The sequence below is a fragment of the Panthera onca genome, chromosome B1, assembly GCF_046562875.1.
Source record: "Panthera onca isolate mPanOnc1 chromosome B1, mPanOnc1 haplotype 2, whole genome shotgun sequence".
Lineage (NCBI taxonomy): Eukaryota > Metazoa > Chordata > Mammalia > Carnivora > Felidae > Panthera > Panthera onca.
The window spans coordinates 162822694-162845854 of record NC_138342.1 but is presented as its reverse complement, the minus strand read 5'-3'; the positions used below and the strand labels follow the sequence as shown (position 1 = coordinate 162845854).

The following is a 23161-nucleotide window of genomic DNA, read 5'->3' as shown; positions in this document are numbered from 1 at the left end:
AACAAGTAACAAAATGACAGTAAGTACATACCTATCAATAATTACATTGAATGTAAATGAACTAAATGCTTTACTCAAAAGACAGAGGTGACTGAATAGATAAAAAAGCAGGACTCATCTCTGCTGCATACAAGAGACTCACTTCAGACCTGAAGTCACTTGCATACTGAAAGTAAAGAGATAGAAAAACATTTACCATACAAATGGAAGCAAAAAGAAACCCAGGTATAAGTATAGCAATACTTATATCAGGCAAATGAATTTTAAAACAGACTGTAACATGAAATAAAGGACACCGCACAATAATAAAGGGAACGATTTAACAAGAAGATATAACAATCACACCCAACATGAGAACACCCAGATACAACCATTTACAGATATAAAAGAACAAATTGATAGTAATATACTTTTAGTAGGGGGCTTTAACACTCCACTTAACATCAGTAGATGGATCATTAGACAGAAAATCAACAAAGAAACAATAGCTTTGAATGACACTTTGGTTTAGATGGATCTAACAGATATATTCAGAACATTCCATCCAAAACAGCAGAATACATCATCTTTTCAAATGTACATGGAATCTTCTCCAGAATAAATCACATGTTAGATTACAAAACAAGTCTCAACAAAATCAGAAAAGATTAAAATCATATTAGAACAGAAATAAGTGAAAAAGAGTCTAAACAACAGTAGAATAGATCAATGAAACCAGGACATAGTTCTTTGAAAGGATAAATAACATTGATTAACCATTAGTCAGACTCATCAAAAAGAGAGAGAGAAAAGACTCAAGTAAAATCAGAAATGAGGAGAAATAACAACCAACACAACAGCAATACCAAGGATTATATATAATACAAAGGATTATGCATTATACATGAAAAATTATATGTCAATGTTTGGACAACCTAGAAGAAATGAATAAATTCCTGGAGACTTTAACCTTCTAAAACTGAATCAGGAAGAAATAGAAAATTTGAACAGACTGATTACTGACAATAAAATGGAATCAGTAATCAAAAACTCTCAACAAATGAAAGTCCAGGAACAGATGACTTTGCAGGTGAATTCAACCAAATATTTAAAGAGTTAATACCTCTTCTGCTCAAACTATTCCAAAATTTAGAAGAGGAAGGAAAATTTCCAAAATAATTCCATGAGGCCAGCATTACCCTGATACCAAAACCAGATAAAGACACTACAAAAAAGAAAACTACAAGGCCAATATCTCTGGTGAACATAGATGCAAAAATCTTCAACAAAATATTAGCAAACCGAATCCAATAATACATTTAAAAAATCATTCACCACAATTAAGTGGGATTTATTCCAGGGATGCAAGGTGGTTCAATATTTGCAAATCAACCAATGTGATGCATCACATTAACAACATAAAGGATATAAAACCATATGAATATCTCACTAGATGCAGAAAGAGCATTTGACAAAGTACAAGATACATTCATGATAAACTCTCTCAACAAAGTAGGATTAGAGGGAACATACCTCAATTTAATGAAAGCCGTATATGAGAAACCCATAGCTAACATCATACTCAATGGTGAAAAACTGAAAACTTTTCCTCTAAGATGAGGAATAAGACAAGGATGTCCATTCTCACCACTTTTATTCAACATAGTACTGGAAGTCCTAGCCACAACAATCAGACAGGAAAAAAATAAAAGGCATCTAAATTGATAAGGAAGAAGTAAAACTTTCAGTATTTGTGGATAGCATGATACTGTATATAGAAAACCGTAAAGACTCCACCAAAATATTGCTAGAACTGATTAATGAATTCAGTGAAGTCACAGGATACAAAATCAACATACAAAAATCTGTTACATTACTATACACTAATAAAGTAACAGAAATTTTGAAATAATCTCATTTACAATTGAACTACCAAGGAATAACATATGTAGGAGTAAACTGAACGAAGGAGGTGAAAGACCTGTTTTCCAAAAACTATAAAACTCTGATGAAAGAAATTGAGGATGATATAAGCAAATGGAAAAATATTCCATGCTCATGGATTGGGAGAACCAATATTGTTAAAATGTCCATACTACCTAAAGCAATCTATAGATTTAATGCAATCAATCTCTATAAAAATACAAACAATAGTTTTCACAGACCTAGAACTAATAATCATGAAATTTGAATTTTTTTTTTTTGTATTTCAAGAGGCTTTATTTTAAAAAAAAAATTTTATGAGCCATTATAAACACACACATGTATGTAATGAGAATTATATAATAAACACTTTTAGATCCATTACCCAAATTCAAGACTACCAAGATTTTTCCATTTAGTTCTGTTTCTTTTGTTTTTTGGTTTTTTTGCTGAAGTATTTGAAAACAAATTCCACATCCAGTGTTGTTTCATCCTGCCTTATGTTGAGCATATCTTTTTTTTTTTTTTTTTTTTAATATATGAAATTTACTGTCAAATTGGTTTCCATACAACACCCAGTGCTCATCCCAAAAGGTGCCCTCCTCAATACCCATCACCCACCCTGCCCTCCCTCCCACCCCCCATCAACCCTCAGTTTGTTCTCAGTTTTTAACAATCTCTTATGCTTTGGCTCTCTCCCACTCTAACCTCTTTTTTTTTTTTTTTCCCTTCCCCTCCCCCATGGGTTTCTGTTACGTTTCTCAGGATCCACATAAGAGTGAAACCATATGGTATCTGTCTTTCTCTGTATGGCTTATTTCACTTAGCATCACACTCTCCAGTTCCATCCATGTTGCTACAAAAGGCCATATTTCATTTTTTCTCATTGCCACGTAGTATTCCATTGTGTATATAAACCACAATTTCTTTATCCATTCATCAGTTGATGGACATTTAGGCTCTTTCCATAATTTGGCTATTGTTGAGAGTGCTGCTATAAACATTGGGGTACAAGTGCCCCTATGCATCAGTACTCCTGTATCCCTTGGATAAATTCCTAGCAGTGCTATTGCTGGGTCATAGGGTAGGTCTATTTTTAAATTTCTGAGGAACCTCCACACTGCTTTCCAGAGCGGCTGCACCAATTTGCATTCCCACCAACAGTGCAAGAGGGTTCCTGTTTCTCCACATCCTCTCCAGCATCTATAGTCCCCTGATTTGTTCATTTTGGCCACTCTGACTGGCGTGAGGTGGTATCTGAGTGTGGTTTTGATTTGTATTTCCCTGATAAGGAGCGACGTTGAACATCTTTTCATGTGCCTGTTGGCCATCCGGATGTCTTCTTTAGAGAAGTGTCTATTCATGTTTTCTGCCCATTTCTTCACTGGGTTATTTGTTTTTCGGGTGTGGAGTTTGATGAGCTCTTTATAGATTTTGGATACTAGCCCTTTGTCCGATGTGTCATTTGCAAATATCTTTTCCCATTCCGTTGGTTGCCTTTTAGTTTTGTTGGTTGTTTCCTTTGCTGTGCAGAAGCTTTTTATCTTCATAAGGTCCCAGTAATTCACTTTTGCTTTTAATTCCCTTGCCTTTGGGGATGTGCCGAGTAAGAGATTGCTACGGCTGAGGTCAGAGAGGTCTTTTCCTGCTTTCTCCTCTAAGGTTTTGATGGTTTCCTGTCTCACATTCAGGTCCTTTATCCATTTTGAGTTTATTTTTGTGAATGGTGTGAGAAAGTGGTCTAGTTTCAACCTTCTGCATGTTGCTGTCCAGTTCTCCCAGCACCATTTGTTAAAGAGACTGTCTTTTTTCCAATGGATGTTCTTTCCTGCTTTGTCAAAGATGAGTTGGCCATACGTTTGTGGGTCTAGTTCTGGGGTTTCTATTCTATTCCATTGGTCTATGTGTCTGTTTTTATGCCAATACCATGCTGTCTTGATGATGACAGCTTTGTAGTAGAGGCTAAAGTCTGGGATTGTGATGCCTCCTGCTTTGGTCTTCTTCTTCAAAATTACTTTGGCTATTCGGGGCCTTTTGTGGTTCCATATGAATTTTAGGATTGCTTGTTCTAGTTTCGAGAAGAATGCTGGTGCAATTTTGATTGGGATTGCATTGAATGTGTAGATAGCTTTGGGTAGTATTGACATTTTGACAATATTTATTCTTCCAATCCATGAGCAGGGAATGTCTTTCCATTTCTTTATATCTTCTTCAATTACCTGCATAAGCTTTCGATAGTTTTCAGCATACAGATCTTTTACATCTTTGGTTAGATTTATTCCTAGGTATTTCATGCTTCTTGCTGCAATTGTGAATGGGATCAGTTTCTTCATTTGTCTTTCTGTTGCTTCATTGTTAGTGTATAGGAATGCAACTGATTTCTGCACATTGATTTTGTATCCTGCAACTTTGCTGAATTCATGTATCAGTTCTAGCAGACTTTTGGTGGAGTCTATCAGATTTTCCATGTATAATATCATGTCATCTGCAAAAAGCGAAAGCTTGACTTCATCTTTGCCAATTTTGATGCCTTTGACTTCCTTTTGTTGTCTGATTGCTGATGCTAGAACTTCCAGCACTATATTAAACAACTGCGGTGAGAGTGGGCATCCCTGTCGTGTTCCTGATCTCAGGGAAAAAGCTCTCAGTTTTTCCCCGTTGAGGATGATGTTAGCTGTGGGCTTTTCATAAATGGCCTTTATGATCTTTAAGTATGTTCCTTCTATCCCGACTTTCTCAAGGGTTTTTATTAAGAAAGGGTGCTGGATTTTGTCAAAGGCCTTTTCTGCATCGATTGACAGGATCATATGGTTCTTCTCTTTTTTTTTGTTAATGTGATGTATCACGTTGATCGATTTGCGAATGTTGAACCAGCCCTGCATCCCAGGAATGAATCCCACTTGATCATGGTGAATAATTCTTTTTATATGCTGTTGAATTCGATTTGCTAGTATCTTATTGAGAATTTTTGCATCCATATTCATCAGAGATATTGGCCTGTAGTTCTCTTTTTTTACTGGGTCTCTGTCTGGTTTAGGAATCAAAGTAATACTGGCTTCATAGAATGAGTCTGGAAGTTTTCCTTCCCTTTCTATTTCTTGGAATAGCTTGAGAAGGATAGGTATTATCTCTGCTTTAAACGTCTGGTAGAACTCCCCTGGGAAGCCATCTGGTCCTGGACTCTTATTTGTTGGGAGATTTTTGATAACCGATTCAATTTCTTCGCTGGTTATGGGTCTGTTCAAGCTTTCTATTTCCTCCTGACTGAGTTTTGGAAGAGTGTGGGTGTTTAGGAATTTGTCCATTTCTTCCAGGTTGTCCAGTTTGATGACATATAATTTTTCATAGTATTCCCTGATAATTGTTTGTATCTCTGAGGGATTGGTTGTAATAATTCCATTTTCATTCATGATTTTATCTATTTGGGTCATCTCCCTTTTCTTTTTGAGAAGCCTGGCTAGAGGTTTGTCAATTTTGTTTATTTTTTCAAAAAACCAACTCTTGGTTTCGTTGATCTGCTCTACCGTTTTTTTAGATTCTATATTGTTTATTTCTGCTCTGATCTTTATGATTTCTCTTCTTCTGCTGGGTTTAGGCTGCCTTTGCTGTTCTGCTTCTATTTCCTTTAGGTGTGCTGTTAGATTTTGTATTTGGGATTTTTCTTGTTTCTTGAGATAGGCCTGGATTGCAATGTATTTTCCTCTCAGGACTGCCTTCGTTGCGTCCCAAAGCGTTTGGATTGTTGTATTTTCATTTTCGTTTGTTTCCATATATGTTTTAATTTCTTCTCTAATTGCCTGGTTGACCCACTCATTCGTTAGTAGGGTGTTCTTTAACCTCCATGCTTTTGGAGGTTTTCCAGACTTTTTCCTGTGGTTGATTTCAAGCTTCATAGCATTGTGGTCTGAAAGTATGCATGGTATAATTTCAACTCTTGTAAACTTATGAAGGGCTGTTTTGTGACCCAGTATATGATCTATCTTGGAGAATGTTCCATGTGCACTCGAGAAGAAAGTATATTCTGTTGCTTTGGGATGCAGAGTTCTAAATATATCTGTCAAGTCCATCTGATCCAATGTATCATTCAGGGCCCTTGTTTCTTTATTGACTGTGTGTCTAGATGATCTATCCATTTCTGTAAGTGGGGTGTTAAAGTCCCCTGCAATGACCACATTCTTATCAATAAGGTTGCTTATGTTTATGAGTAATTGTTTTATATATCTGGGGGCTCCGGTATTCGGCGCATAGACATTTATAATAGTTAGCTCTTCCTGATGGATAGACCCTGTGATTATTATATAATGCCCTTCTTCATCTCTTGTTACAGCTTTTAATTTAAAGTATAGTTTGTCTGATATAAGTATGGCTACTCCAGCTTTCTTTTGGCTTCCAGGAGCATGATAAATAGTTCTCCATCCCCTCACTCTCAATCTAAAGGTGTCCTCAGATCTAAAATGAGTCTCTTGTAGACAGCAAATTGATGGGTCTTGTTTTTTTATCCATTCTGATACCCTATGTCTTTTAGTTGGCGCATTTAATCCATTTACATTCAGTGTTATTATAGAAAGATACGGGTTTAGAGTCATTGTGATGTCTGTATGTTTTATGCTTGTAGTGATGTCTCTGGTACTTTGTCTCACAGGATCCCCCTTAGGATCTCTTGTAGGGCTGGTTTCGTGGTGACAAATTCCTTCAGTTTTTGTTTGTTTGGGAAGACCTTTATCTCTCCTTCTATTCTAAATGACAGACTTGCTGGATAAAGGATTCTCGGCTGCATATTTTTTCTGTTTAACACACTGTAGATATCGTGCCAAGCCTTTCTGGCCTGCCAAGTTTCAAAGGAGAGATCAGTCACGAGTCTTATGGGTCTCCCTTTATATGTGAGGGCACGTTTATCCCTTGCTGCTTTCAGAATTTTCTCTTTATCCTTGTATTTTGCCAGTTTCACTATGATATGTCGTGCAGAAGATCGATTCAAGTTACGTCTGAAGGGAGTTCTCTGTGCCTCTTGGATTTCAATGCCTTTTTCCTTCCCCAGTTCAGGGAAGTTCTCAGCTATAATTTCTTCAAGTACCCCTTCAGCACCTTTCCCTCTCTCTTCCTCCTCTGGGATACCAATTATGCGTATATTATTTCTTTTTAGTGTATCACTTAGTTCTCTAATTTTCCCCTCATACTCCTGGATTTTTTTATCTCTCTTTCTTTCAGCTTCCTCTTTCTCCATAACTTTATCTTCTAGTTCACCTATTCTCTCCTCTGCCTCTTCAAGCCGAGCCGTTGTGGTTTCCATTTTGTTTTGCATTTCGTTTAAAGCGTTTTTCAGCTCCTCGTGACTGGTCCTTAGTCCCTTGATCTCTGTGGCAAAAGATTCTCTGCTGTCCTGTATACTGTTTTCAAGCCCAGCAATTAATTTTATGACTATTATTCTAAATTCACTTTCTGTTATATTATTTAAATCCTTTTTGATCAGTTCATTAGCTGTTGTTATTTCCTGGAGATTCTTCTGAGGGGAATTCTTCCGTTTGGTCATTTTGGATAGTCCCTGGAGTGGTGAGGACCTGCAGGGCACTTCCCCTGTGCTGTGGTGTATAACTGGAGTTGGTGGGCGGGGCCACAGTCCGACCTGATGTCTGCCCCCAGCCCACCGCTGGGGCCACAGTCAGACTGGTGTGTGCCTTCTCTTCCCCTCTCCTAGGGGCGGGATTCACTGTGGGGTGGCGTGGCCTGTCTGGGCTACTTGCACACTGCCAGGCTTGTGTTGCTGGGGATCTGGCGTATTAGCTGGGGTGGGTAGGCAAGGTGCACGGGGGCTGGAGGGGCAGGCTTAGCTCGCTTCTCCTTAGGTGATCCACTTCAGGAGGGGCCCTGTGGCAGTGGGAGGGAGTCAGATCCGCTGCCAGAGGTTTGGCTCCGCAGATGCACAGAGTTGGGTGTTTGCGCGGAGCGAGCAAGTTCCCTGGCAGGAACTGGTTCCCTTTGGGATTTTGGCTGGGGGATGGGCAGGGGAGATGGCGCTGGCGAGCGCCTTTGTTCCCCACCAAGCTGAGCTCTGCCGTCCGGGGGCTCAGCAGCTCTCCCTCCCTTTGTCCTCCAGCCTTCCCGCTTTCTGAGCAGAGCTTTTAACTTATGACCTCCCAGACGCTAAGTCGCGCTTGCTGTCGGAACACAGTCTGTCCAGCCCCTCCGCTTTTGCCAGCCAGACTCGGGGGCTCCGCTTGGCCGGCGAGCCGCCCCTCCGCCCCGGCTCCCTCCCGCCAGTCTGTGGAGCGCGCACCGCCTCGCCGCCCTTCCTACCCTCTTCCGTGGGCCTCTCGTCTGCGCTTGGCTCCGGAGACTCCGTTCTGCTAATCATCTGGCGGTTTTCTGGGTTCTTTAGGCAGGTGTAGGTGGAATCTAAGTGATCAGCAGGACGCGCGGTGAGCCCAGCATCCTCCTACGCCGCCATCTTCCGGACTCCCGAAATTTGAATTTTAAATTAAAAAAACTTTTTTTAATGTTTGTTTATTTTTGAGAGAGACAGAGCATGAGTGGATGAGGGGCAGAAGGAGAGAGAGACAGAGAATCTGAAGCAGGCTCCAGGCTCTGAGCTATCAGCACAGAACCTGACATGGGGGTCAAACCCATGAACTGTGAGATCATGACCTGAGCCAAAGTTGGAGCTTAACTGACTGAGCCACCCAGGCACACCTAAATAATCCTGAAATTTGTATGGAACCACAAAAGACCTCAAAAAGCCAAAGCAATACTGAAAAAGAAGAACAAAACTGGAGGTATCACAATTCCAGATTTAAAGATATGCTACAGAGCTGTAGTAATCAAAACAGTATGATACTATCACAAAAATAGACACATAGATCAACAGAATGGATTAGAAAGCCAAGAAATAAGCCCACACCTTTATGATCCATTAATCTACAACAAAGGAGCCAAGAATATACAATGGGAAAAGTTCTCTTCAACAAATGGTGTTGGGAAAACCGGACAGCTACCTGCAAAAGAATGAGACAACTTTCTTATACCACACACACACACACACACACACTCAAAATAGATTAAAGACCTAAATGTGAGACCCAAAACCATAAAATTCCCAGAAGAAAACATAGGCAGTAACCACTTTTACACTAGTCATAGAAACATTTTTTTTAGATATGTCTCCTTTGGCAAGGGAAACAAAAACAAAGTTAAACTATTTGGACTATACCAAAATAAAAAGCTTTTGCCTAGTGAAGGAAACCATCAACAAAACAAAAGGGCAATCTACTGAATAGGAGAAGATATTTACAAATGACATATCTGATAAGGGGTTAATATCTAAAACATACAAAGAACTTCTACAGTAACACCAAAAATCCCACAAACGATCCAATTAAAAATAGGCAAGGACACGAATAGACATTTTTCCCAAAAAGACATGCAGATGACCAAAGATATGTGAAAAGATGCTCAACATCACTAAATCATCAGGGATGCAAATCAAAACACAATGAATGGGGTGCCTGGGTGGCTCAGTTGGTTGAGCATATGACTTCAGCTCAGGTTATAATCTCATGGTTTGTGAGTTTGAGCCCCACATCAGGCTGTCGGCTGTCAGCGACAGAGAGCCCACTGTGGATCCTCTGTCCCCTCTCTCTTTGCCCCTCCCCCACTCGCTCAAAAATAAATAAGCATTAAATAAAAACAACAATGAAATATCACCTCACACCTGTCAGAGTGACTAAAATGAAAAACACAGGAACAATAACAACAGCAACAAATGTCAGTGAGGCTATGGAGGAAAAGGAACCCTCAGGCACTGTTAGTGGGAATGTAAACCGGTGTAGCCACTGTGGAAAACAGTGTGGAGGTTCCTAAAAAGATAAAAAATAAAAAATGCCATAGATGAATGGATAAGGAAGATGCAAAACCATGGAAAAGAATGAAATCTTGTCATTTGCAACAATACAGGTGCATCTGGAGGGTATAATGCTACATAAGTGAAATAGTCAGAGAAAGACAAATACCATGTGCTTTCATGTGTATGTGGAGCTTAAGAAACAAAATAAATGAACAATGGAAAACAGAGACAAAAAAATAAGACTTTTAAATATAGATTATAAACTGGTGGTTGCCAGAGGGATGTGGGTGAGAAGATGGATGGATAGGTGAGGGGGATTAAGAGTACACTTATCATGAGCACCGAGTATGTATAGAATTGTATTGTATACCTGAAACTAATATACTACTGTATATTAATTATAATTCAATTATATAAAATATATATAACATAATTGTGTATATATGTATCTATATATAAATATACATAAAAGAACATATAAAAGAAATATGGTTTGTATTTCAAAACATATCTGATTTCAAATACTTTTGGTGGTTCTAGACCAGCACTGTCTGGTAGAATCCCCTGTGATGATGGAAATGATTTGTATCTATTCTATACAGTGCAGTAGCTACTAGCTACGTGTGCCTATGGAGTACTTAAAATGTGGCCAGTGTGACTGAGGAACTGAATTTTTAATTGTATGCAGTTTTAATTATTTTATATTTAAATAGTCACCTGTAGACTGGGTATGATAGTGGACAGTATAGTCTGCACAATCTTAGCCTTTTTTTTTTTTTTTTTGGCAGGAGGGAACATTGTGCACCCATCAAATATTAGCATTCATCCCACCCCCACTATCTTTGTGCTATATGCCATTGTTTTCCATGATTCTTCACCTGGAAACATGTAGAACTAAAGCTGCCCTTGGGTAGGTAGTGAGAAAGCATATCTCACTTCAACATCCTTTCTTTCTGCCAATTACAGAAGATTCAGAAATCTACTTAGCCTAATGCAGAGGCCCATGTAGCCAAGTGATACTAGTACTAATAATTATAGTAAGAGATAACACTGATTTGTTGTTCCATATGGACGAGTATATAATATGTACTAACTCATTTCATCTCCATAGCAGCCTGTGAAATCTCTACTATTATTATATCATCCCCATCTAATGGATCAGGAGACTGAAGTAAAGACCACAGAGCTACTAAGTGCTAGATCTTGGATTTGAGGTCTGTCATTTGATGGTAGAGCTCACTCTCTGACAACTTCAGTGTCCAGAATTTCTATTGTGGATTCATTACTTAGACACGATTGATTAAATCATTGGCCACATCACTGAACTCTACAGTCCTCCTCCCCTCTGCAGAGGTCATGACAATATCATTTGGCTCAAAGCCTCAACCCCTCTAATCACATGGTGGATCTTTCCATGGCCAGCCTTCATCTTGAAATTATGTAGGGACTTACCATGAGTCACCTCATTAGCATGAGCTGTCAGAGCCCACCAAGAATAACAAAGGCACTCCTATCATTTCATTGATGGCTTTCTTCCTTTGCAAAAGCTTTTTAGTTTGATGTAGTCCCAATTGTTTTATTTTTGCTTTTGTTTCCCTTGCCTGAGGAAACAGATCCAGAAAAATGTTTCTATGGCTGATGTCAACATGGTTACTGCCTTTTTTTTTTTTTTTCTGGGAGTTTTATGGTTTCTGGTGTCACATTTAGGTCTTTAATCTATTTTGAGTTTATTTTTGTGTATGGTGTAAGAAAGTGGTCCAGTTTCATTCTTTTGCATATAGCTGTCCAGTTTTCCCAACACCATTTGTTGAAAAGACTTTTTCCCACTATATGTCCTGTCGCCTTTGCCATGGATTAAGTGACCATAAGTGTGGGTTTATTTCTGGACTCTCTATTCTGTTCCATTGCTCTGTGTGTCTATATTTTGTGCCAGTAACATACTATTTTGTTTACTACAGCTTTGTAATATATCTTGAAATCTGAAATTGTGATACCTCCAGCTTTGTTCTTCCCCACGGTAATGCTATTGCCTCCTTTGTCATACATTAGTTGAGTATACTTTATGTGGTGACAAAAGGTAACTGTTTTTATCATGGTGAGTATTTCGTGATGTATATACTGCTGAAATCACTATGCTTTACACCTGAAACTAATATAACATTGTACATCAATTATACTTCAATTAAAAATAAATAAACACAGGGAAAAAAGCCAAATGTCACTTTGTAAATGTTAAAAACCAAAACCAAAACCAAAAACCAAAAACCAAAGGTACTCCTAATAAGTGGAAAATTCCAAGGGCTTTGAATCTCCACCCCAAGAAGCTGGGACAAAAAAACAAACAAACAAACAAACAAACAATTTCTTATTATATAGTAGATATAGCAGCTACATCAGAAATTTATTTTCAAGTGATTAGGAGCAAGGGTAAAGAGAAAAATCTCTAAATTTTTTGTAGTTACTGGACATATTCATATGTATTATCTCATTTAGTTCTCATGACACTCCTATAGGAAAGATATTATGGATGTCTTTGTTTTATTGATGGATAAACTGAAACCAATAACGTAAAAACACAGTACATAAATATCCAACTAGCAATAGTGTTGGAGTTTAAAATCAAGTTTTCTGACTTTAAATCACAAGCCCTTCGAACCTGTAAGACTAGAAGACAGAGATAAGAATAGAGATGCTTTGAATTCTTAATTGTTTTTCTTATCTGTGAATGAAGGCTGGAAATGGATTTGCCCAAGATAGAGCAGGAACTGAGGAATGTAGTAGCTGGGAGTTAGGCTTTTTCCCAATGTACCAATTGATTCCTTCTTTGGTCTCATGTGTTTCTTTGGAGAAGGATAAGCTTTGACTTTGTCAGCACTTATTGCGAGCATTGAAAATACAGAAGTCCCAGGCTTCTCTGGAGGGAGGACAGATAGTAAACACAAGATGGCAATATGATGTGGTTACAGAAACAATAGAAGAAAGCACTTGGGATGGGTCCTAACTAGGACGGGTAGGGAAGCGGGAGTCAGGAGAGATTTCTTGCAGGAGACAGAGTAGGAGCTTAGTGAGGCTTAGAAGCAAACTGAGACTAACCAGGCCTCCCAATCTATAAGTGAATGGAAAAGGGGTACTGCACTCTTACCTAGATCTAGGAGGCTGATGGGTCCTGGTGATGCCCCAAAGCCTAACTAACACTTTGTAACTTCCTTGTTCTTGCATCTGCCTCAGTTGTGGCTAGCACCCCATCGTAGAAAGAATGGAGTCCCCCAAATTAGGGGGATTGGGATGTGAGCATGCAGGCCTCAGAAATGCTAGGGGTAAATGAGTGTGTCAGGGGTTCTGTTGAATTTTTCATCTATAAAATGAGTACTTTGGACTTTCCTATATGATCCCTGGGGTCCTTCGAACTCTCACATTTCATTATTTTGTGATTTCATAAAAAATGTTTTGCAAAGCAAATGAATAGTGTAAACAAGATTATAGAGAGAATATTTGCCTTCTTAAGGGAATAAATTGTTCTCAGGTACTTCGGGAGCGTTCATTTGCATATAAACAATGCAAATTCTATATAAACAGAGGAGGCTTGTTTTCTTAGGTGTTTTGGTAAGTTAATTACAAATCATTCTTGTCAATTTTGCTAGTCTATGTGTATTAGGAAGTAATAGACCTGCATTCATTTTAAATATCCTGTACTTCTGAATATTCACAGTTTCTTGAATGTTCGTAATAGCTGACTTTTCTCTGAATTAGCCTGATTCTTGAATCTTAAATGATTTATTTATTCAGTGGGTTATAGATACACAGGATTTGTTTTTCCAAGAAGGATTTGGAGAAATTCATCCTGCCAGTGTTTTTAACTCCTGGTGTCTTATGGTCTTTCTACATCTTTCTCCCCCTGTAACTTTGAGTGCTTCTCCCCTCCACCCCCACCCCTATCACTCAGACTACATAAACTTCCACTAACAACTAACATTTTGCAAGTATTTTATTTGTTTAGACAAATTTCAAAGATTTGGGCATCACACAGAGGTAGCACCATGCCCAAAAGTCCATTTTCCTTGTTCCGTTCTCTCCATGCTTCATCTTTTCTCCCACATTTTTTCTCTTCTCCTCTTTCTTCTGCAACCCACCTCATTCCCTGCCATTCACGACTCTCAGAAGCAGGACACGCTGCATCCTTTGGCACAGCAGTTTACTGACCACTTGCTGTGGCTTGGGCATTTTCTTGAGGTTTTGTTCTCTACTCCCTATTGGCGGCTCAAAATATTCCAAATGCATTTGGTTGGGGCAGGGTAAGTTAGAGGAAGGATATTTAAAGGAAGCATGCTTCCACTAAAAGGAATGGGGAAATCTGGGCAAGGCTAGGAGTGAAGGATGAGCTCCCAGGCAGAAGGAAGCACTTATACAAACTGTAAAAGCACATGGGAGTGTGGCAGGTTCAGAAACGTCCGTGATGGGATTTTAGAATGATTACGGGGTCATTGATGAAAAGATTGAGCTGGAGGAGAAGCCCTGGCCATATCACAAATGACCTTTGTTTATTACATTTTTCTCCAGTAGGAACCTAGTGAAACACTGTAACACCTGTGTGATGACACAGCAGAGCTGGTTGCAAAGGTGCCAGATAGAAGCCGAGTGTAATGTCAAGGGCCCGGAAGAGGCCATGGGTGGGAGGTGCAGAGGACATGCCATATTTCAGAGTAAAATAGGAGGCCAGTAAGACTTGTGGTTGATTTGTTATGGGGTGGGGGAGAAAAAGAAATGGGCCAGGGAGACACTGAATTTCCTCCTTGAGTTCTTGTTTGCCAAGTTAGGGAATGCAAGAAAGGAAAGAATCAAAATTGAGGGAGGCTTGATTTGGGAAATCTAGTTTAATTTGGTTTATCTTTGCCCTATGGTGATAAACTGAGCAAAGTTGACAGTGCTCAGATGTCATTCATGGCACATCTCAGGCCGCAGATTGAACATCTCAGGCAGCATATCAAAGTCATGATTATTCAACAACATGTGTGTGGAAAATGTCTGGAACATAGCTCCTCCTCATCCAACAAACCTAACTCATTCTGGCCCCATCATTTTGTAGAAGCCGTGGTCCATGATTTCATGATTTCATTTCTTATTTCCCTGTAAACTTGCTGTCTAGGTGTCAGAAACCAGGCTTCATTATGACTAAGGATACTCTGCTTAGTTTTTTAATTGGTTTGTTGAATAGTTTACATTTCATGTGAGGTAGTCACATCAATTTTTCTCCAGTAACCATCTCCAAACACTGCTCAGAACACATTCCACACCCCTTTCCCTGACCTTGATAACATCTCAGAAAGACTGCACACGTTTCTGGTCATCTTCCATAGTGAGAACAGTTCAATTTTGGTATTGAAAATTCTTTTCTAGGTAAAAAGAAGGAGATCTTGCCATTTGTGACAATATAGTTGAACCTAGAGGTATTGCTTATTGAAATAATTCTGACAGAAAAGACAAATACCCCCATGTGATTTCACTTATATGTGGAATCTAAAACACAAATGAACAAAGAAATATTTTTTAATGTTTATTTATTTTGAGAGAGAGAGAGAGAGTGTGTGTGTGTGTGTGTGTGTGTGTGTGTGTGTGTGTGCATGGGTGGGGGAGAGGCAAAGGGAGAGGGAGACAGAAGGCTCTGTGCTGACAAAAGAGAGCCTGATGTGGGGCTCGAACTCATGAACTGTGAGATCATGACCTGAGTTGAAGTTGGACGCTTAACCGACTGAGCCACCCAGGTGCCCCAAAGAAATGTTTTAAAAAGCAGAAGCAGAACCGTAAACTCAGAGAACAAACTGGTGGTTGTCAGAGGGGAAGGTAGAGGGAAAAGGGGCAAGATGGGTGGAGGCAAGTGGGAGATACAGGCGTCCAGGTATGGACTAAATAAATCATGGGGCTGAAAGGTAGAGCATGGTGAATACAGTAAATGGTATTGTAATAGCGTTGTACAGTGACAGATGGTAGCTGCACTGTGGGGAGCTGGGGAGCGTAGCATAATGTGGAGAGGGGTTGAATGGCTAAGTTGTACACCTGAAACTAATGTAGCATTGTGTGTCAACTATACTTCACATGAAAACAAAAGAATGAAAGAAATCCTTACCAGTGTACATAAGGCTACACTCAGACCCAGTCTGGAACACCACCCCCTCTGAACCTTCCAGGTCTGAATGGGCAAAAAGACAACTAGTACAAACAGAAGCTTTTTTTACTTAACTGGTCCTGCAAGAGTGCTTCTCATTTGGCATGGGGTCTTGGGAATGCGGGCCTACCCTGCAAGGCCATCTCCATGTGTCAGGAACTCCTTCCTACAGGGGCTGGAACTCACGGAAGTCAGATGGAGCCCCATGCTTCACTGACATGGACAGTTCTCCTTTTGGAAAGCGAGGCACCCATTCCAAATTGCTGTGAAGTTTTTCTAACTGCATTCCAAGACCTGAAGAAAAGTACCTAGTAATCTTCTGTTACATTTTTTTAAGTCAAGTGGCAGCTATGTTATATCATTTTTATGATGATAGATGTCAAAACTAAAGTCGGCTCTATGAGTATGTTGGTACATATACAGGGCAATTGAAATTCTCTTCAAATTGAATTAACTCTCAGACTCTGTGAGAACAGACACTGTCCCTCACCACAAATGGCAACTATATAATGAATTCTTTTTCCCTATGCCTTTCTTCAATTTCTATTTAAAGAAATTTCTGAAAATACATGAATTATGCAGCTTATCTCTCAGATGAAAAAGAATTTTCATCTTGGATTGGGGCTGCATATTTATTAATAGCAGTAAAATTGTCCGTGTTCTTTTGTATCAAATGGGATGCTGTCTAAAATATGAAGGAGGCTTTTCAGCAATAATAAGAGTAACGGATGAATAATTATAAAAGCTATATGGAATTGAAAGACATTTTAATTTGTCATTACTTCTGTGTTCAGAGAGGGTCTGAATAATTATTCTGACTATAAAAAGGAAGAGGGGATATTTTTGCTCCTTATGGGATTAAGTTCTTAATATACCACTTTTACTATAAGTTTAAAAAAAAAAACACCCACGTCTCTTCTAGTCTCCTTTAATGATGTAATCATAACTACGGCCGCTCAGCTGCGTATGTGTTTGGTCTTTGCACTATTACACGGCGGTGCTGCACTTCAAACTCATTTTATTCTGAAAAGTGTTCATCTTTGCAGTTTATAAAAATGAGATTATGCTTGTTTGCTTAGTGAAAACTTTCAACCTTATGTCACATTAATACATGAAAATGACAAGGATTGTAGAATTTCCTCAGGTCATGACCAGATGGCGCAGATATCAAATATGAGATTCCAAAACAAGATTTTTCTTTTTATAACAACCATTTAAAAGTGGCTGTGCTTACCAGGGTCATTCCAAGGCAAAATTCCAAAGCTATCTTTTTTTACCCAGAAATACATGTAGTTTCCATTTTCTTTTGGTCTGTCTTCTACAACAACATTCAAACACTTATTCGGATCCTAAGAATATTCTATGACAGCATTTTTTTTTTTTTTGAAAATAGAATTTCACGATATGCCATGTGCTTCTAGGTGAGTGATAGAATTTTCCTTTGTAGCTTGTGAATCTTCATTTACCTGATTTCCACTATCATATTTAGCTCTTAATAAAGAGGGATAGGAAAATCTATGCAAGGATTCTAACCTGCTCCAGCGTTTCTGACACCATCTCCTCTAAGAAACAGCTTTAGGGATAATTGTAAACTACAGGCCGAGACTGTTCTGGCAGCCTCGTTGCAGCCAGAGGACATGTTCAATGCTGTGAGAGAAATTCCCTGCACAGGATGGCAACAAGCCTTTTGCCTTTTGATTCTGATCTTTCCTGGGGTTCAGCACCACCCCCCCCCCCCCCCCCCGCAAGCAGCTGTATGAACATGTGTGATTCACTTAGCCAATTGAAGCCTCAGTGTTATCATCGTTAAAATGGGAAGAAATGACATCCAAATTAAAGGTGGGGATTAAGTTAGAAGTAAAATAAGTGTGAAATTCTTGACACACGGTAGGCATGCAATAAATGGTAGTATCTTCTTATCATAAAGAAAAACAAAACCCAAAACCTTTAAGAATTAGTAGGCTGTTTAATTTAAATCAGTACTTTTTGAGACTAAAACCAGAAAACATTTCTCCTGTTTATCAATATCTATCAGGGAAAATTCTGAATGAATTGAGAATGAGGTTTATAATAGTAATTTGAAATCCAAATGCTGTAGTGTTGTTCTCCCTCCCAAGAAGAGAGTTCTACAGGTCGTTCTATCTGAAACTTAAAGATGGGTATATGCAATCCATCACAAATATAAACCAATTGGTTAATTTCATCTTTAGAACTTACAGAATGAATGTAGTATCTGGATTGACAAGACTGAGGCATATATTTTCTTGTACCTACATGGAGATGACATTGGTAATTGAGTTATTATACTTACAGGTTATTTAGAATATAAAAGATTCATCATACAAATCCAGCTTTACTTTAATTTGATGGCTAAAGTGATGTGGGGGAGAGATTGAGACAGAGAAAAGGGGGGAGGAAGGAGAGAGGGAGGTTGGAATATGTAATTATGAAAGAAGGTAAGACTGTGTTCCCTTCTGTCTTATAGCCTGAAGAATAAGTAGTGAAAACATCAATCAAGAGATGAGAAAAAAATGTCAGGATTTCTCTGCCGTGGAGAATTGCTTATCAACTACCAGAGGAGGATTCTCTCTTGAACAATGAACATTTCTTATGAGGATTCACAAATTAACATATGACTAATCTTGGTTTTGGAAGTGAATGAGCTTTCTTTCTTTCTTTCTTTCTTTCTTTCTCTTTCTTTCTTTTAATTTTGTGGTAAGTTATGATATCTGGATGGATTTTTAAATTCTTTCCTGATAATCTATTTAGTACATGTTCTAAATTATAATCCTATAGGAAACAGTGGGAATATCATTCAAACTTGAAGACAGTGGGAAAATCTAAATGTCCAATTTATTCTAGATTTCTTCAACACATAAATATTCCATGAAATCTTTGATGACTGAGATGTAGAGCACCTCCATCAAGAAAGAAACATTATTTGTTCATCATGCTGAACATGATTGGCAGCAACATGAACAGAAACAGAATGAGTCACTGTTAGTAGAAGATACATAACGGACATAAATACTCCTCCTTCATTTCACCTTCAAAACTGCGAGCCGGGTTTGCCATCTGAACGAGAATAAAGAGGGTGGATAAAGGAAGAATCCCCATCCTTTTTTTCTGATCATTCAAAGAACAGTTTCTCAAGGTTAAGCCAAGTTCTCTTTGCAAGCTGCCAAAATAATAGCTTAGGAAGAGAATTCGTTTGCCTGCATGATGATCCTCTTAGGCAAAAATGTCTGAATAGCAGCTGACCTTGATGAAATGTTTTCCCAAAGGCATCCAAGAGAAGAATTACAAACCCTAGAATGAGAGGGAAATAAATGAACATTTCTTATGAAGTTGGCCTGAATTGTGGGTTTTGACGTGGGGTGTTGGCGATTTGGGACGAACTGAGTAAATTGGGTGTGGCGAGTCTCCCTATTCCTGTTTCTCACTGGAGTCCTCTTGCCGAGCCAAGGTTCAATCACTTCAGAAAGAACACCACTGGCAGACTGGAAAACTGTTATTCTCTGATGGGGAATGCCTCTGAGTGTAAATTAGAAAGCCTTCTCTGGGTTTCATTCTTCTCTGTCGTGACCAGATCTGGTGTCCTGTAGGATGGCCGCAAAGCCAGACATTTACCTTCTTATTCATGATGCTTCTCAGTTATCTGGCTGGGGTTGCCCTTTGTACATTGTGACCATGCAGGCAATGGGTCTCCTGGTGTCAGGATTTTCTGGACATCCATTGTTTTTCCACAGAGAGCTGAGGTGGTTACGACTCAGTGAGCAATAAATGAAATGACTTAGAAACGCACAGTGTTGTTATTGAGGTGTTTGAAATTTGGTCCCATTCCCTTGAGAGGGCCCACTCAGGAGGGACCCGGGTTGCCGGCTTCCGTGCCTACAGAGACCAGCTGCTCCACCAGCCACGTGCTGTCCCACAGGAAGGAAGGAGGGTCCAATGGGAAGCAATCTATTTTGGAAAGCACACAACAGAGCTACAAACCTCCAATGGTGACTTGTCTGCGAATGTGTGAAATAGTGCTTTTTTTTTTTTTTTTTTTTTTTTTTTTTCTATTCTGCTGTAAAATAAGCACTGGCCAAGTTAAAAAAAAAAAAAAAAACAACTTTGTTTCTGTCTGTGTGTAATGAGTGAGCTCATACTCTCAAGCGTTGTTTTTTGTTTTTTTTTTTTTTTAATAACCTAATATAGATGAGCCCATGAACATAGATCTCTTGATATACAAAGGAGCTATGCCAAACCCTTTACAGATCAGCTTCTGGATATAATAATCGGATTACTTCAGAATTCCTCATCCAAATTCTATTTCTCCTTGGCAACCTGTCAAGTGAAAGTGAATATCCTGCCAGAGAGTTTGCTTGTTTGTTTTCAAATTTCTTTATTTATTTTTGCATAAATAAGGGAAATTATTGTTCCAATGTACCGTGGAGTTGACATACTAAGTTTTAAACAGGAAGAGCCCATGAATGTTATCCATATTTTGGGAAGTCTTAGATGGAAAAAACCTTCCTTGGAAAGCTAGCTGTTTATTGTTCTTTCTGTTCTGATTTATCATTCGTAGCAATAGTGGTAGTAGTAGAACGACTATATTTGTTTTATTAGGTCATGTCTTACGTTCCAATTCATCATGAACAGATGGGAGTGAGATGCAAGGTAAATGTTTTCAAATAGCCAAATTAATTCTGGCAGAGAGGAAGACACCCAGGGGGACCTGGCCATTGTGGAGCTGCACTGACAGAGTCACCCTATGACAGCAGAGATTCCTGGAGAGAAAAGAACGAGTCCAGGGGTTTTCTGTAAAACTTCAATTCAGGGGACCTAGGGGAGAACCCTATATGTTTGAAAGAGACTATCCAAATTATCGGTACCTAAAGTACTTTCACTGTTCCTGAGTACTTGGAGTAACGTCAACTGAAGTACTGACATTAAAATTTTGCTCCAATGAGGCAAAAATAATGCAAAACTAAAATAACACACAAGCCTAATGGCATCCTTATATTAGAGGGTTTTTTTTTTTTCCTTTGTATTTAAAAGGATACTTGGCTAGGTGGTTGAAATTGTCTATGTCTTCTTATAGAGACAAAATACTCCTACAGACCCGGTCATGCAATTCACTTAACTTGGCGAAGGGTTTTTCTTCTTTAAGTACAGAGGTCAGCTTCTGGCTAGCACCTGTACCAGTTGCCACAAATGCCATGGTAGTGAAACCCAAATTAACGAGTTTTCATTATATATAACCTCCACAGCCCGGTGCACTAATATGTATTATCATAAAACCATCTGCTAAGTACAGAGGACCGCAGTGATCCCTTTTGCTGATAAAAATCGTAATAAATCTCTCATCTGCAATTGCTTGACCACAAAGACCAGTGTAGGTTTGTTTTTCATTTGTCTCTTAGATAACATATAAACATAAATTGGAACTGCAAGAGTCTTTATACCTTCCTACTGAAGTGAGTTTATTAGACCACTCAGACCAAGAGAGGAAGAATAGGGATAGATGATAAATGCTAATACTTCCAGAGGCAAATTTGAGCCCTGGGGAGGGGCCGTGGCCACACCTCTTCCAAAGCTGATCTTTGAGGGAGGTGTTATGGATGAGTCACTGTGAGCACAGAATATTAGAACTCCAATAACAAACTAAACTTTCTAAACTGTCAGGAAATGAAATAACCGCCCTCTCTACATTCCATCCAAGCTGAATATTCATTGTTTGTTTGACCAGCTTGTACAAAGAATTGATTGTTGCCCTTTTATGACCAGAATGAGGAGGGTTTGATCAACATATTACTGTGGGAACAGATTTTGTTTTCTTTTTTTGTCTTCTTACCTACTTTATTCATACTAAAGTCATGCTAAACTACCTCATAGGTTTGTGGTGTGGATTAGCTAATAAATAAATGTCAAGTGCTTAAAAATATAAATCTCTATATAAATGCTGCCTTAGTTTGCTTTCTAGTTTAAGATTTGCATGTCAAACTAACTATCTAGGTATTTCATTGTAATATTCATGTTGGTAAATTTGGCTTTAAACTTAATATACGAACATCTTGATGTAAAATGAAACTGAGAGTCCCAGCATGGACTCAAACTCAAGTCTGGCAAATGTAGCACCTAAGGAAACAAAAAGCACCTACAAGCAAAACCAAAATGTTTTTCTTAAGCAGATTTTAAAGCAGGCGTTCTCAAAGGTTGGGGGTGGGGGTGGTCAACACTGGTTTTTAAGAGTGTATTAAGTAATTTTGTATCATAATCATTAAAATGCCAAAAATTGTCAGTGATTTATATTTAAAAATTAGAGTGGGTTTAAGGTAATGCTTACGATCACATAACCCTTCATTACTTCACATGTTGAGTAAAACATAGAGGGAAGAGTCAAAACTAGTTCAGATATTTCTGAATACCTACAAGAGAGGTTGTGTGGCTAGACATCTGTTTTGATTTGTATCTTTCTAGAAAAATGTTGAACACAGTCTTTTTGAAAGGGTGTAGCCTAAACAGAAAAGAAAGAAATGAATATCTCACAGTTTCTTAGTAACATTGTCTGAAGGGTCTATGGCAACTATTTAAGAGCTAATTTTATTGCTGGCTCTACTTTGGTGCCAGTTTTTTCCTGTATGATTAATTACTCCTTAGTCACTATTCTGAGTAGCAGTTTTATTTGCTAATTTCAAATGCCTCAACTTAATTAGCAATTCATTTTGACCTTTAAAAACCACATTCTATAATCTTCAAATTATATGAGTAAGGGAAAAAAAATCCTATTTTACCCGTCCCCACCCCCACCCCACCTCCAGCTATCACTAACACTTTACATTGTTTCTGAAGAACAGTCTAACTATTGTTACGCGCCAAACTTTGACATCATCTGTGGTTATTTGAAGTCCCGCTCAAATTTCCTCATTGCACAGGTGGGCACTAGGATCCGCAGAGACTGTTTCTCCTTCAGAATGTTTAAATAATGTACAAATGTAGGACATTTGGCTGCTAAACTTATTCATTTTTTTAATTAAAGAAATAAAAGTGAAACTGATACACACGATAATGAATTCCTGTTTTGCATCCTTGCTATTTTCTTAGCACATTTTCTACTTGAATTGTCACTCTTCAAATGATTAAAAGTCTGACTGTAAGACGACCAATGATTGTAAGGTAAGATTTCCTTGTGTTGGTCAACTCAGTGACCACATGTTCTTTGAAGTCAAAGTTTTTCATGTATATTTTCATATCTCTTGAAGTCGTCTTCACAG

At 38.6% G+C, this 23161-nt stretch overlaps 1 protein-coding gene across 2 annotated transcripts in view; it reads left to right on the top strand.

The window, feature by feature from the left end:
- ZMAT4 (zinc finger matrin-type 4) overlaps positions 1-22943 on the top strand; it is a 352176-nt gene extending 329233 nt beyond the window's left edge. For both annotated transcript variants that reach the window (XM_078445520.2, XM_078445519.2), the window contains one exon: positions 18385-22943. In XM_078445520.2, coding sequence (XP_078301646.1) covers positions 18385-18389 — 5 coding nt within the window. In that variant the 3' untranslated portion in view covers positions 18390-22943. The remainder of the gene's footprint in view (positions 1-18384) is intronic.
- The last annotated feature ends 218 nt before the right edge of the window (positions 22944-23161 follow it).